The following is a 16,136-nucleotide window of genomic DNA, read 5'->3' as shown; positions in this document are numbered from 1 at the left end:
GCTCACAAAACAATTAGAAGCGCTCAGGATCTTCGCCACTGGGCAGGTCATCCTGGGTGGAGATTTTAATCTCACCATCTCCCCCTCCATAGACTCATCGACTGCAAAATCCCAGATTTCACAGAGGAAATTAAGTAAACTCAGCAGATCCCTCACGCAACTCCATATCGTGGACGCCTGGAGGTACTCTAACCCATCCTCCAGGGATTATACCTTCTTCTCGCAGGTCCACTCCTCCTTCCAGCGGTTAGACTATGTTTTTATTTCCTCCTCCTTCCTACAATACACGAAAAAAGCTGAGATAGACTCCATTGCCTTGTCGGACCACGCCCCAGTCCACTTGTCTATCTACCTTCCAGGCTCCACTCCCCGCGAGTGGAGATGGAGACTCAACCCCTCTCTCCTGGATTCGGCTGAGGATAGAGCCCAGCTCAACAAAGCGTTGGAAGAATATTTCCAACTCAACACCACTGAGGATATGTCAGTTCCGGTGGTATGGGAGGCTCATAAGGCCTATGTGAGAGGCCTTCTGATCTCTGCTGGATCCAGAGCAAAGAAGAAACAACAGAAAGACGTTGACGAGAAACTTGGTCGAATTGCCAAATTAGAGCGTGTGACTAAGCTCTCACAAAGTGTAGCGGCCATGGAGAAACTTACCTCCCTCCGAACTGAACTTAAACTCCTTTTGGAAGCTAGGTTTAACAAAAAGCATCTATACCTCAGACATATCTCTTACGCCCAAGGTAACAAGGGTAGCAAATTCACGTCGTCCCTTATCAAAAAAGCCCAAGCAAGGAACCTTATTAAGGCCATTAAATCCCCCACGGGCCATCGCGTCACATCTACCCCTGATATTGCCAAAGAATTCCAATCGTTTTATTCCCGTCTATACAACCTTAAAGATCCTCCCACTCCTGAAGAAAGAGCTGTCTTGAAAAAACAAATCGACCACTTCCTCAAAGACCTAAACCTCCCCAAAATTCCAGATGACGAGACCACATCCCTCCTGTCCCCAATCACCCCGCAAGAGATACAAGACCTTATAAACTCATCTCCCCCGGGTAAAAGCCCAGGCCCAGACGGCCTCCCCCTTATATACTATAAGGCCCTGAGTACTTCGCCCATTCCTAGATTAGTAGACTTGTACAATGCTCTCCTGAGCGGGACCCCCCTGCCTAGACAAGCGCAAGAAGCGCATATTACTCTTGTGCACAAAGAGAACAAAGACCCTGAGTCTTGCGGGAGCTACCGCCCCATCTCCCTGATTAATTTCGACATGAAATTGTGGGCCAAAATCCTAACAAAACGCCTAGAAAAACATACTACCTTCTTGATCAACCCTGAACAGGCGGGCTTTGTGCGGGGAAGAGAGGGGAGAGACAGTTGTCTCAGACTCCTACATGCTGCTAGATTTGCCCAAAAATGAAACATATCACTCGCTTTAGTAGGTACTGATGCCGAAAAGGCGTTTGATCGCGTGAATTGGACATATATGGAGCAAGTCTTGCTACACTTTAATCTCCCACCCCAATTCGTCTCAGCGATCTTCTCTCTCTACGCAATGCCCCATGCGAGACTCAAGATTAACGGTTCTCTCTCCCCTTCCTTTGAAATAGGAAATGGAACTAGACAGGGGTGTCCCCTCTCCCCTACGCTCTTTGTCCTGGCCTTGGAGCCTCTTCTCCAAAAAGTGAGATCGGACCCTTCCATAAAAGGTCTCAAAATTGGGAACGACACTCTCTCGACGGCGGCTTACGCCGACGATATTATTTTCCTTATTACTAACCCGGAGGAGGGGCTCCCTCGCCTGGTTTCTATGCTAGAAAATTTTGGTGACCTCTCTAATTTTAAAATTAATTTCACCAAGTCAATTGCTCTAAATGTTTCCATTCCCGCCAACCAAATTAATGCTGTTAAAAAAGTATCCCCATTTGCGTGGTCCGACACGACAATCGATTTCCTAGGCATAAAGATACCCAAGAAAGCGGAAGACCTATTCGCGACAAATTTCCTCCCCGTCCTGGCCAAAGTTAAAAAACTGCTTAGATCATATGATCTCCCTTTTATCTCATGGCTAGGTCGTAAGAACATCCTAAAATCCTATGTTATCCCAATAATCCTTTATAAAATGAGGCTCCTCCCCATTTCCCTCCCAGCCAGCTTCTTCAAAGCACTTCGCACAATCTTTTCCAGATATCTCTGGATGGGAAGGAGGCCTAGACTGGCTTATGGCCTGATGATTAAAAGGCGCACGGAAGGAGGAGTGGACCTCCCCTGTCCACGGGAGTTCTATCTTGCTACTCTCTTGAACCACTGGATAGAGCTTACACACCCTAGTAGAGATCCGCTGTTACAACGCCTGGCAAAAGGATCCTACGGCCCTACTCTTATAGAGGATCTCTGGTTCCCTGAGGGGACGAGCAGAAGAGATCGGAAGAAAAATCCTCTACTGGAGGGAGCAATGGAATCCTGGGCTGTCTTGGGGAGGACCTTGCCCCCCCCCCTTCCCCTCGCACGCCCCTGTCTGCCTTATATAAATTTATGAATCTTTCCCTAGACTCTTGCTCGACACGGGCGTGGAGGATGCTCTCTTGCAAACACTTCCACGATGTACCTACCCTTGAGCAGGGGGCCTCAACGGACGATCTTACGGACGATCGTCACTCTTACGGACGATCTCCTACCAAATCGCCCCCTCCCCTTCTTGGTGTCGGCCCATGTGAGGAAGGTCCTGAGCGAATTTCGGAAAACCCGCGGTCCCTCTAGACCACTTACCCCTTTTGAAACCGCAATTGGCATCTTCCCTAACCCCTCTTTGAGGAAAATTTCTCTCATCCGCAAAAAGTTCGTTTCCCGCCCCTCGTCTGGGAAACCTGCCTTCCTTTTCTCCTGGGAGAAGGAGCTACACATTTCCCTCTCAGAAAGCGAGACCAAAGCGATTTTGAAGACAGCTTTCGGGCTCTCCCCCTGCGTCACCGCCCAGGAGTCACATTACAAGCTCCTGGCGCGGTGGTACAGGACCCCGCAGTGGCTGCATGACCATAATTTGGTGGCGGAGGACATGTGCTGGAGATGTGGGAGTTCCACAGGCTCCTACCTTCATATTTGGTGGGATTGCCCAAATATCATTCCTTTCTGGAAGGATTTGGCAATCGTGTTAAAAAAACTCCTACCAAACTTAGTGCTCTCCCCAGATGTGGTCCTCCTGTGGAGACCTACCCCTGCCTTCCACCCGTACAAGCACAAGCTTGTCGCCCTGCTGATCGACTCTGCCAAATCTCTTATTCCACTTTTGTGGAAGCAGAGGGACCCTCCGACGATGGCCCTATGGAGGTCCAAAGTTGATAGGTTAGCGAATTTAGAGGAGCTCTCAAGCTGGTCAAACGGAACACATGATAGATTCTTGAAGATCTGGGAACCCTGGCAGGGAATTAGGAAAGCGGACTCGTGACCCAGGCACTCTAGTCCTCTGCGGTTGAACCCTCCTCCTGGTTCCCCTGTGTGGCGGTTGATCCCCGAAACGCCGTTTGCTCCCCTTAGCTCTAAAGAGGGAAGATATCGGGCGACCTTTTGATCGCGCATACGATCAAATGGCACAACGAGACACGGATCTACTCTGGAAGTGCAGTACCCCCCCCCCTCCCCTTTCCTACCACATCTCTCCCCACCCCTCCCCTCTGTTCCCTTCCCCACTACTCTGTAATTTACTCCCCCGACTGTTTGTCTTGTACTGTCTGTATCTAAGAGGCGGCTGAGCGCAACCTATAGCTATCTCACCTTAGTTACAGCCTCACACTCAAGAAGGGGTCCACATACCCCTCTCTTCTCGCTTAAGTGCCCCCCCCCCCCAGCCTGTAGATGTTTTGAGAGTTACGTTATATCTTGCTCCAGAACTCACGGGGGAGGCGCACCTGTGCCTTTAGGGTTTATATTTGTACCCCTTCTTTGATATATGATTGTTATGTATATCTGTGTTTATTCTAAAACCAATAAATATTGATTTATAAAAAAATATATATATATTTCACAGGATTTATGCGTGAATGGGAGGTGTGAGACATCTATAGCACAGATAAGACTGCTGGCCTGGTGAAAACCCCCATCAACAGTAATTCAGGGACCATAAATTTATAATCCCTAATCAGTGTCTAGTTAAAAATGTCCGTGTACCTCTTGCAGCATTCCTAGCCTGATGATCCCCCTTCCCCAACAGTAATTTAGGGACTATAACTCTTTCACTCTGTTATCAATGCCTAGACAAAAAATGTTTGTTTTCCATTGCAGAATTCCTGATAAGTGCAAACAGATCCCATCCATAGCTGTGCCTTGTCATAAGTATGTATGTTATAAGTGTGTATAACTATTCATGCCTCTTCAGATCTATTCCATTTTTTAGCCTGACGAAGATCCCAAGAGGTTTGCAAGCTCGCTATTACATCATGTATTTTTGTTGGCCATTAAAAGGTATCATATCTACATGATCACGTGGTTTCTCTTGCTGGGAACAATCACATTTTGCTCTACTGGCTAACACCGTACCAAACCTTTGTTTTCATTAAACTAATAATAGCTCTCTTATAATAATGGCTCTGCAGACCCTTTTCCAGTCTACACAGCAAAGGTCAAAAGTAAGTGTCAGGAAACAGGAAATGTCAGCTTATTGTGTTTGCTTCACTGGGCAGTGTGAAAACTGAAATATTTCAGAATTTATTTTAATATTTGAATAGTCACATAAGAAACCTATGATATAAACCCAATAGAAAGAATGTGTCATTTTGATACTAAAACTTTAAATGGGTTGACCGAGTTTTAAAAATTAAACTGCAGTAAATGTTATAAAATACTGTGCATTAAAACAAAGATTGCTCACCAGTTATATTCCACACCGCTCTAGCACCAAAGGTTCGGTCATCCCTGCTGTTCTTTGGTTATGTTTCCTGCAGTGATGATGTGGCAGACATCCATGTGACTGGCTTCAACTTTGATGCCGGTATGAGGATAGTGATTGCGTATAAAATGTCATCACTGCAGGAAGACTAAACAAAGATCGGTGGTGACTACTGGAGCAATGGCACTGGGGTAGAAGGAAATTTAAAAGGGTTGTACCAAATTGAACTTGTATTACCTAACCATAGGAGGACGCTGAGACCCCCAATGATCCTGAGAATGCAAGTCCAGTGTCCTCCTGTTCCCCTTAATATGGGTTCTCTGCACCTCCCTACAGTGAGAAGGAGACAGTGATGACAAAGGAGGGACACGGGATCCCATGCTCGGGATAAGAGGTGGTCTCAGTGGTAAGACCTCTACCAATCAGACTTCTCACCTATCATGTGGATAGGTGGCAGTTTATGTTTGATGCAACCGCTTAAACAGGTGAGCAACATTAGTTGTTTTTTTTAGAAGATTCAGTGCAGGAATTTAATTTTTAAACTCTGAGACAACCTCTTTAACGTGTTGCTCTGAGAGCCATGTGGCATGTAGGAATCTATGCTCACTACACCATCTATTTAATGCATTCAGGACCAGTTGCACCAATGGTTTGATCAGTGATCAACAAGAGGTGATCGTTAAACAAGTAGTAAAACCTTGCACCAACACTGTTTAGCCTATGATCAGGGTTCAAATCTCAGATCAATGTGATCCCCTGTTTTTGGTGGATGAAACTCATTGATCAATGTTCAACTGGTGAAATCCAAGATGGCAGACTCAGTTGATATGGATGACAAAGTATTTTAGCAATATTTAAAAGGATTTTCCAGGCACAAATACTATTGATGACCTATCACTGGGATAGCAAAAGCAGAGATAGATTCCCAGCAGCACTGCAATAGTCCTCTAATAGAGTCAGGCAATGAAAGTGCAAACGCCAGTCAAGGAGCCCAAACCAGGCGAGCTCCACAAATACAGATAAAGATAATAGTAACTGGCAGCAGTCGAGGATGTAGAAAGATACAAAAAATATTTATTTACCCCATTACATAGAATAATAGCGACGTTTCGGTCAAATAGACCTTCCTCAAGCTAGTACATAATCATTGAAGTGCACACTATATATAGGCAATGTGAAGTGAACAAACCAATGAAACCATAATATACACAGGTGTACCTCATCCATCGCTGATTGCCCAGTCCTCCACGTCCTGGCTGTTGTCTGGCGCATGGTAGATGACATCATATCCTAATCGACTCGATTAATGCAGACACGGTCATGTGGGTCTCGCAGTGCCATCTTCTTCACTGCGCATGCGCAGTGTATCTTATTTTTTGTATCTTTCTACATCCTCGACTGCTGCCAGTTACAATCACTGGGATAGGTAATTAATAGAGATGAGCGAACGTACTCGTCCGAGCTTGATACTCGTTCGAGTATTAGCGTGTTTGAGATGCTCGTTACTCGTGACGAGTACCACGCGATGTTCGGGTTACTTTCACTTTCATCTCTGAGACGTTAGCGCGCTTTTCTGGACAATTGAAAGACAGGGAAGGCATTACAACTTCCCCCTGTGACGTTCAAGCCCTATACCACCCCCCTGCAGTGAGTGGCTGGCGAGATCAGGTGATACCCGAGTATAAAAATCGGCCCCTCCCACGGCTCGCCACAGATGCGTTCTGACATAGCTGAGGGAAAGTGGTATCGTGTTGGAGCTGCTATAGGGAGAGTGTTAGGTGTTATTGTAGGCTTCAAGAACCCCAACAGTCCTTCTTAGGGCCACATCTAACCGTGTGCAGTACTGTGGAGGCTGCTTTTTGCAGTGTTGCATTTTTTTTTTTTTTGGTATATCGGCCATGCAGAGCATTGCGCCCTGCAGTAATACTCCAGGGACAGAAGTGTGGAGCCAGGGACAGAAGACATATTATTGATTGAATATAGGCAGTGGGCCTTTTCTAAAAAAATATTGGGCAAAAAATCTATTTGGCCTGCCTGTCACTGTGCTCAGTGTTCTGGGTCTGTGTGTGCTGGGTGTAGTAGTTCTACAAAATCATACGCAGCCAGCTAAGTGTTACAGCAGGCTTGCGCCAAATTATTTCCTGGCGTTCCGTAAGCGAAGTCAGCCTCCAACCACAGGCCAATAAGCGGCGCATTTAATTACAGCGTTCTGTTTCTGCATTACTGGTAATACAGCATGCTGAGGGGTAGGGGTAGGCCTAGAGGACATGGGCGCGGCCGAGGACGCGGAGGCCCTAGTGCGGGTGTGGGCACAGGCCGAGCTCCTGATCCAGGTGTATCGCAGCCGACTGCTGCGGGATTAGGAGAGAGGCACGTTTCTGGCGTCCCCACATTCATCGCACATTTAATGGGTCCACGCGGTAGACCTTTATTAGAAAATGAGCAGTGTGAGCAGGTCCTGTCGTGGATGGCAGAAAGTACTTCCAGCAATCTATCGTCCACCCACAGTTCTGCACCGTCCACTGCTGCAACTCTGAATCCTCTGGCTGCTGCTCCTCCTTCCTCCCAGCCTCCTCACTCCATGAAAATGAGACATTCTGAGGAGCGGGCAGACTCCCAGGAACTGTTCTCGGGCCCCTGCTCAGATTGGGCAGCAGTGGTTCCTCTCCCACCAGAGGAGTTTATGGTGACTGAGGCCCAACCATTGGAAAGTTCCCGGGGTCCGGGGAATGAGGCTGGGGGCTTCCGGCAACTGTCTCAAGATCTTTCAGTGGGTGAGAAGGCCGATGACGATGAGACACAGTTGTCTATCAGTGAGGTAGTAGTAAGAGCAGTAAGTCCAAGGGAGGAGCGCACAGAGGATTCGGAGGAAGAGCAGCAGGACAATGAGGTGACTGACGCCACATGGTTTGCTAAGCCTACCGAGGACAGGTCTTCAGAGGGGGAGGCAAGGGCAGCAACAGGGCAGGTTGCAAGAGGCAGTGCGGTGGCCAGGGGTAGAGGCAGGGCCAGACCAAATAATCCACCAACTGTTTCCCAAAGCGCCCCCTCGCGCCATGCCACCCTGCAGAGGCCGAGGTGCTCAAAGGTCTGGCAGTTTTTCACTGAGAGTGCAGACGACCGACAAACAGTGGTGTGCAACCTTTGTCGCGCCAAGATCAGCCGGGAAGCCACCACCACCAGCCTCACCACCACCAGCATGCGCAGACATATGATGGCCAAGCACCCCACAAGGTGGGACGAAGGCCGTTCACCGCCTCCGGTTTGCACCGCTGCCTCTCCCCCTGTGCCCCAACCTGCCACTGAGATCCAACCCCGCTCTGAGGACACAGGCACTACCGTCTCCTGGCCTGCACCCACACCCTCACCTCCGCTGTCCTCGGCCCCATCCACCAATGTCTGTCAGCGCACCGTCCAGCCGTCGCTAGCGCAAGTGTTTGAGCGCAAGCGCAAGTACACCGCCACGCACCCGCACGCTCAAGCGTTAAACGTGCACGTAGCCAAATTTATCAGCCTGGAGATGCTGCCGTATAGGGTTGTGGAAACGGAGTCCTTCAAAAGTACGATGGCGGCGGCGGCCAGTTCCCAGTCGCCACTATTTTTCCCGATGTGCTGTCCCAGCCCTGCACGACCACGTCTCCCGCAACATTGTACGCGCCCTCACAAATGCGGTTATTGCCAAGGTCCACTTAACAACGGACACGTGGACAAGCACAGGCGGGGAGGGCCACTATATCTCCCTGACGGCACATTGGGTGAATTTAGTGGAGGCTGGGACAGAGTCAGAGCCTGGGACCGCTCACGTCCTACCCACCCCCAGAATTGCCGGCCCCAGCTCAGTGGTGGTATGTGCGGCGGTGTATGCTTCCTCCACTAAAGCACCCTCCTCCTCCTCCTCCAACGCAACCTCTGTCTCGCAATCAAGATGTGTCAGCAGCAGCATCACGTCGCCAGCAGTCGGTGTCGCGCGGCGTGGCAGCACAGCGGTGGGCAAGCATCAGCAGGCCTTGCTGAAACTACTCAGCTTAGGAGATAAGAGGCACACGGCCCACGAACTGCTGCAGGGTCTGACAGAGCAGACCGACCGCTGGCTTGCGCCACTGAGCCTCCATCCGGGCATGGTCGTGTGTGACAACGGCCGTACCCTGGTGGCGGCTCTGCAGCTCGGTAGCCTCACGCACGTGCCATGCCTGGCCCACGTCTTTAATTTGGTGGTTCAGCGCTTTCTGAAAAGCTACCCACGCTTGTCAGACCTGCTCGGAAAGGTGCGCCGGCTCTGCGCACATTTCCGTAAGTCCCACACGGACGCTGCCACCCTGCGCACCCTGCAACATCGGTTTAATCTGCCAGTGCACCGACTGGTGTGCGACGTGCCCACATGGTGGAACTCTACGCTCCACATGTTGGCCAGGCTCTATGAGCAGCGTACAGCTATAGTGGAATACCAACTCCAACATGGGCGGCGTAGTGGGAGTCAGCCTCCTCAATTATTTTCAGAAGAGTGGGCCTGGTTGGCAGACATCTGCCAGGTCCTTGGAAACTTTGAGGAGTCTACCCAGGTGGTGAGCGGCGATGCTGCAATCATTAGCGTCACCATTCCTCTGCTATGCCTCTTGAGAAGTTCCCTGCAAAGCCTAAAGGCAGACGCTTTGCGCTCGGAAACAGAGCTGGGGGAAGACAGTATGTCGCTGGATAGTCAGAGCACCCTCCTGTCTATATCTCAGCGCGGTGAGAAGGAGGAGGAGGAGGAAGATGAGGAGGAGGGGAAAGAGACAGCTTGGCCCACTGGTGAGGTTACACATGCTGCTGGCCTGTCATCCTTTCAGCGTGTATGGCCTGAGGAGGAGGAGGAGGAGGATCCTGAAAGTGATCTTCCTAGTGAGGACAGCCATGTGTTGCGTACAGGTACCCTGGCACACATGGCTGACTTCATGTTAGGATGCCTTTCTCGTGACCCTCGCGTTACACGCATTCTGGCCACTACGGATTACTGGGTGTACACACTGCTTGACCCACGGTATAAGGAGAACCTTTCCACTCTCATACCCGAAGAGGAAAGGGGTTCGAGAGTGTTGCTATACCACAGGACCCTGGCGGACAAACTGATGGTAAAATTCCCATACGACAGCGCTAGTGGCCGAAGGCGCAGTTCCGAGGGCCAGGTAGCAGGGGAGGCGCGGAGATCAGGCAGCATGTACAGCACAGGCAGGGCAACACTCTTTAAGGCCCTTGACAGCTTTATGGCTCCTCAGCAAGACTGTGTCACCGGTCCCCTGTCAAGGCTGAGTTGGCGGGAGCACTGTAAAAGGATGGTGAGGGAGTACGTAGCCGATCGCACGACCGTCCTCCGTGACGCCTCTGCCCCCTACAACTACTGGGTTTCGAAGCTGGACACGTGGCCTGAACTCGCGCTGTATGCCCTGGAGGTGCTTGCTTGTCCTGCGGCTAGTGTCTTGTCAGAGAGGGTGTTTAGTGCGGCTGGGGGAATCATCACAGATAAGCGTACCCGCCTGTCAACCGACAGTGCCGACAGGCTAAGACTCATCAAGATGAACAAAGCCTGGATTTCCCCAGACTTCTCTTCTCCACCAGCGGACAGCAGCGAAACCTAAGCAATACGTAGGCTGCACCCGCGGATGGAAGCATCGTTCTCTATCCCCAATAAAAACGGGGACCTTTTTGCTTCATCAATCTGTGTATAATATTCCTCCTCCTCCTGAAACCTCACATAATCACGCCAAACGGGCAATTTTTCTTAGGCCCACAAGGCTCAGTTATATAATTTTTCTAAACAATTTTTATACGTTTCAATGCTCATTAAAGCGTTGAAACTTTCACCTCAACCAATTTTTATTTTAACTGGGCTGCCTCCTGGGCTAGTTACCTATTAAGCCACATTAACCAAAGCGATTAATGGGTTTCACCTGCCCTCTTGGTTGGGCATGGGCAATTTTTATGAGGTACATTAGTACTGTTGGTACACCAATTTTTGGGGGCCCTCGCCTACAGTGTAATCAAATTAATTTTTAGCCCACCTGCATTACAGCTGACGTTACATCAGCTGTGTTGGGCACTGCAATGGGATGTATTTATGTACCGCCGGTGGCTTCCTGGCACCCACCCATGCTGTGGGTCCACAGGGAGTTGTAACTGCATGTGTCCACTTCTAAAGAACCCCAGTCTGACTGGGGCATGCAGTGTGGGCCGAAGCCCACCTGCATTAAACATGAATTTATTACCTCAGCTGTGATGGGCAATGCAATGGGATATATTTATGTACCGCCGGTGGGTTCCAGGGAGCCACCCATGCTGTCGGTCTACAGGGACTTCACAATAGGGAGTTGTACCTGCCTGTGTCTATGAATTAAAAACCCAGCTCCGGTTGGGGCATGCAGTGTGGGCTGAAGCCCACCTGCATTTAATCTGATGTTAGCTCTGCTGTCCAGGGCACTGCAATGGGATACATTTATGTACAGCCGGTGGGTTCCAGGGAGCCACCCATGCTGTGGGTGCACACGGAATTCCCATTGCGGAGTTGTACCTGCCTGTGACTATTTATAAAAAAACGCGGTCTGACTGGGGCATGCAGACACCTTGACAGAATGAATAGTGTGTGGCACATAGGTTCCCCATTGCTATGCCCACGTGTGCAGCTCCAGATGGAGGTGGCACAGGATTGGATTTCTCATTGCTTCTGTACAGCATTGTGGACTATCGCCCCGCCCCTTTTAAAGCGGGTAGCTGCCTAGCCGTGCCAACCCTCTGCAGTGTGTGCCTCCGGTTCGTCCTCATGGCAGACGCACTTATAAATAGACATGAGGGTGGCGTGGCATGAGGGCAGCTGAAGGCTGGGCAGGGACAGTTTGGTGTGCGCTGTGGACACTGGGTCGTGGGGGGGGGGGGGGGGTTGGGCAGCATGTAACCCAGGAGAAGTGGCAGCCGAGTGTCATGCAGGCAGTGATTGTGCTTTGTTGGAGGCAGTGTGGTGCTTAGCAAAGTTATGCATTGCTAATGAGGGCTTTTCAGAAGTAAAAGTTGTTGGGAGGGGGGGGGGCACTCTTGCCGATATTGTGGCTTAATAGTGGGACCTGTGAACTTGAGATGCAGCCCAACATGTAGCCCCTCGCCTGCCCTATCCGTTGCTGTGTCGTTCCCATCACTTTCTTGAATTGCCCAGATTTTCACAAACGAAAACCTTAGCGAGCATCGGCGATATACAAAAATGCTCGGGTCGCCCATTAACTTCAATGGGGTCCGTTACTCGAAACGAACCCTCGAGCATCGCGAAAAGTTCGTCTCGAGTAACGAGCACCTGAGCATTTTGGTGCTCGCTCATCTCTAGTAATTAATAATTGATTGGCCAGGTTCTCAAGCGGTGGACCCTGGCCAATCAGCTGAGTGGTGCATGCTATTCAACAGCTGCATACAGGGAGGGGCTGGAGCGAAAGCAGCAGGCTGAGATTTTATTGAAATCAATGGGAGCTGCGCTTGCAATTAAGACCCGTGTGTGTAGGAATGCTGACAGCATAATGGGCCAGGTTCAAGCGCTACGGACTCTGTTCTATCAACTGTTGATGACCTACCCTGAGGATATGTCATACTGTAAATAGTATTTGTGCCTGTAAAATCAATTAGTCCATTACGTAAACATGCTGTATGGTGAAGGTGATAACCCTTGGAAGAATTGACCGACAAATTTAAGAAAAGGTTTTCTTGGGTGGTGAAATTACATTCTTGTTTGCTGCTGGGAGCAACCATGTTTTACTATCACCCTGAATGCTGGATCACCTGACTACAGTCACCAATCACCATGCACAGTACATTTTTTCTAAGTTGAACCTTTGATTGCAGATCACCTGAGCTTAGTTTAGCAAATCTTAGATCCAAAAGTGTAGTGCGTTTTGCTTAAGGAAGTATTTGTTGAAAGGCTCTCCAGTGCACAGGCTGCAACTTCACTAGTGTCGTGTTTCAATAAGTGAGACTTACTTTAAAAAAGAGTACCCATAGATGCCTCCCTCAAGTGGTCCAAGGTGACACAGTGTTGTGAACAGATAGTGGAGGAGTACAATAAATAAAGATTTGGGTGAAGTCCAATTTATTGGTAAACAGGAGATGAGGTGCAAAGTATATTTCAGAGGCTACGGTGACTCCTTTGTCAAGCACATGTCATCAACATGTCCTCCCTACATGTAGGAGGTTGGGACAACATTGGTGAAGTTGCACCCTAAGCTGCAGAAGACCTTTTTAACCAATACTTCTCTATTCTTGCTCGAGATATGGGATATTTCGGGATTCTCTATACCTGCTCTCCTCTGGATGTCCCCAAGACAGGGTGTTACCTGTGTCGATGGCTACCCCATACTTTTAAGTGAACTCAGACTGGAGGCATAACAGCTAACCCTTCCAGGTTGGGTCTTTAATGCCAGATGAGTCCTTCTCCTGTACATTCATATCTATTAACAACATTCCTCACCTCTGGCAGAGGCGCTGTCCTGGTTACCTGTTTATTACGTCTTTTGATTAAATCTAGTTTACAGTTGATCGCAGCTACCTGAATCGGGATCAACATCATGGTTGGTGCAACTGGCCCTCAATCAACTAGTGGGCAGAAATAGAATACTGTTTAGAGGTATGTAGTGAATGTACGTAGCTCTAAATGGTTTAAACGTTGTGGATATATAGTTTTCAGCCTCTGCATTAAAAAAGGATGAAGTCCAGAGTAAAAATCTGCTGCATGACAATTTCCATGCAAATTTAGGGCTGACCTGTTTAAATCTCATCCACTTTGCTGCTATTGTAAATGCTGCAGATTGTCTGCACATAAAATCTAAAGTTCACCGCCCCGTGTAGTCGTACCTTAGGGTGCATTCACACGAGCATGCACAAGCACGTGTGAATGCAGGTCCGTGCAGCAGTGCTTCCGATGGGGCCGCTGCCCTATTGAACGCAATAGGATTCCTGCAACCCCTGCAGTGATTTTCAAGGAAGGCCTTGAAATATAAGCCCTTCCCTGAAAATCACCTGTGGTATGTGTAAAAAAAAAAATTAAAAAAAATATATATTTATACACACTATATATATCCACCACTGCCATGTAAAGAATCTCCGTGGGGCATCAAGAATCCCCTGCCACAGCTGTGGCACAGGATCGCAATGTTCTCCCATTGCTTTCAATGGGGTCAGTGCTCCTGCAGTCCCATTAAAAGCAATAGGTTGCCGGCAAGACCTGCAGGGATTTTCAGGGAAGGGCTTTAAATATAAGCCCTTCCCTGAAAAATCATCCCTAAAATGTGTTAAAAATAAAAAGCTGCCGGGGCTCAGGCACGTCTAGCCTTTCTTCTCCCTGCACTGCTCTGACTCTGTTTCAGCAGGCGGGGATTTAAAATCCCCACCTGCTGAAAGGGCTGTATCTGATTGGCTGAGTGCTTCATTGAATGACAGCTAAGTGCTGCCTGTGATTGGTTAGAGCACTCAGCCAATCACAGGCAGCTCAGGGCCATTCATAGAATTCTAGTAGCTGAGGAGAGGTGAGTATATATTTTTTTAACATTTTTAACACATTCTAGGGATGATTTTCAGGGAAGGGCTTATATTTAAAGCCCTTCCCTGAAAATCTCTGCAGGGCTTACCAGCAGCCCATTGCTTTCAATGGGACTGCAAAAGCGTTACTCCCATTGAAAAAAATGGAAGAACATCGCAATCCTCTGCCACAGCTGTGGCAGGGGATTCTTTACTCCCGGTGGAGCTGCGACAGCTGTGGCAGGGGATTCTTTACAGTGCTGTCACAGTATTCAGTGAAAAGGGAACTCCCCGCTGGGGAATATTGATGTGCACCACAGACCTATGGTGCACGCATGTCCTATGTTTTGCAGGTACGTGCGTTTGCACGCCTGTAAAACACGGACATGTGAACATACTGTAGGGAACCAATGATTATAACAGGCACATGTTTTTGTGTGCACAATTGTAAGCACATAAACTCGCTCATGTGAATCCACTGTTATAGACATCTTTCGCAAATTTTCATAAAAGCTGGTTAGATTGGATAACTGTATAGTTTATGTAACCTTGCTTCAGTGTCCCAATAGTAATATCCAGATTAAAAGGAGCATAAAGGTCAAGAAAAGTTTTTCTGCTGAAGATATTGGCAAGGGGGCGGGATCAGAACAAATTGGAGTATTTCACATTTAATGAATGAACTTTCTTTAGCAGAAACTGAAGAATCCCCAAGTACTTTTTGGTCACCAACAGTCAGGATAAAACCACTGGTTACCCTAACTGGTGCCTGACCTCACTGTCTCTCTATGGGGAAATAGTTGGGCAACAATCAAAGTCCGTTACGGTTTGAAGTTTATCTCAACTGCTGTGTGATCTGAAGTCGCTGTGGGCCCCTAGGCTAAAGTAAGAAGAATGTTAGTATTCTGGACTTACGTATTTCCAAAGGAATTTCCACTCAGATTCACTGTTAATGGTGACAAGATGGGAAGAATTTCTTCTACAGAATTCTTGTGCTTTCTCCATCGGCATTTGATCTTCGCTAATATAGTATTGGCTGTCATTATAGATTAGCCAACCGTCATGTGTAAAGTTATATGCTGTGATGTAAAGAGGATACAAATACTTCATTATTACACGCAAGTGAGAAGGACTAATGCAAATGGCGCATAAAATGATACAACAGCAGCATGGCGGGACGAGTAATTAATTGTTATCAATCATTATTCTACGGTGAACTCAATATACCTCTGATATTCAATCTCCCCATCACATTGTTTGACATCTCATTGGGTTCACTGTATGTTTACATACATGTTATTTATTTATTGAGCCTGGGTCTGGAGTCGGTATCAGTTTAGGGGGACTGTATTAGTCTTTATTAGTTTGGGGGGTCTGAGTCTAGATCTGTATTAGTTTAGGGAACATAGTCGGGTATCTGTCTTAATGTACAGAGTTTGGGCTCTATATTCATTTAGGGGGTCTGTATTTATTTAGGCGTCTATAGTTAGAGGGTTTGGTCTGGGGTTTAGGCTGCTTTGTGTTGTACATATTATTGAACTGGTCCACAGACCAGATCAGTCTATATTTAATGTGCGCTCACAGATTGCCGATTTGCTGTCGATTTTGTTGTCTATTTTGTTGCAGAGCTGCAGAAGATTGCACCATTTAAATTGGAATGCAATTGAAAGTGTGAAATCTGCTGCAAATCAGTAAGGCTGACTTCACATGGGCGAGCGCGATGTGTATAGTA

The 16,136-nt window shown here is 48.2% G+C and overlaps 1 protein-coding gene across 1 annotated transcript in view; it reads right to left on the bottom strand.

The window, feature by feature from the left end:
- Window positions 1-16,136, bottom strand: part of LOC136586789 (macrophage mannose receptor 1-like) — a 298,478-nt gene that overhangs the window by 147,944 nt on the left and 134,398 nt on the right. Inside the window, exon 17 of the mRNA XM_066585016.1 lies at window positions 15,320-15,483. Coding sequence (XP_066441113.1) covers window positions 15,320-15,483 — 164 coding nt within the window. The remainder of the gene's footprint in view (window positions 1-15,319; window positions 15,484-16,136) is intronic.

The sequence above is a fragment of the Eleutherodactylus coqui genome, chromosome 12 (assembly GCF_035609145.1).
Source record: "Eleutherodactylus coqui strain aEleCoq1 chromosome 12, aEleCoq1.hap1, whole genome shotgun sequence".
NCBI lineage: Eukaryota > Metazoa > Chordata > Amphibia > Anura > Eleutherodactylidae > Eleutherodactylus > Eleutherodactylus coqui.
The sequence above is the reverse complement of the archived record's forward strand: the minus strand, read 5'-3'. Positions and strand labels throughout refer to the sequence as shown.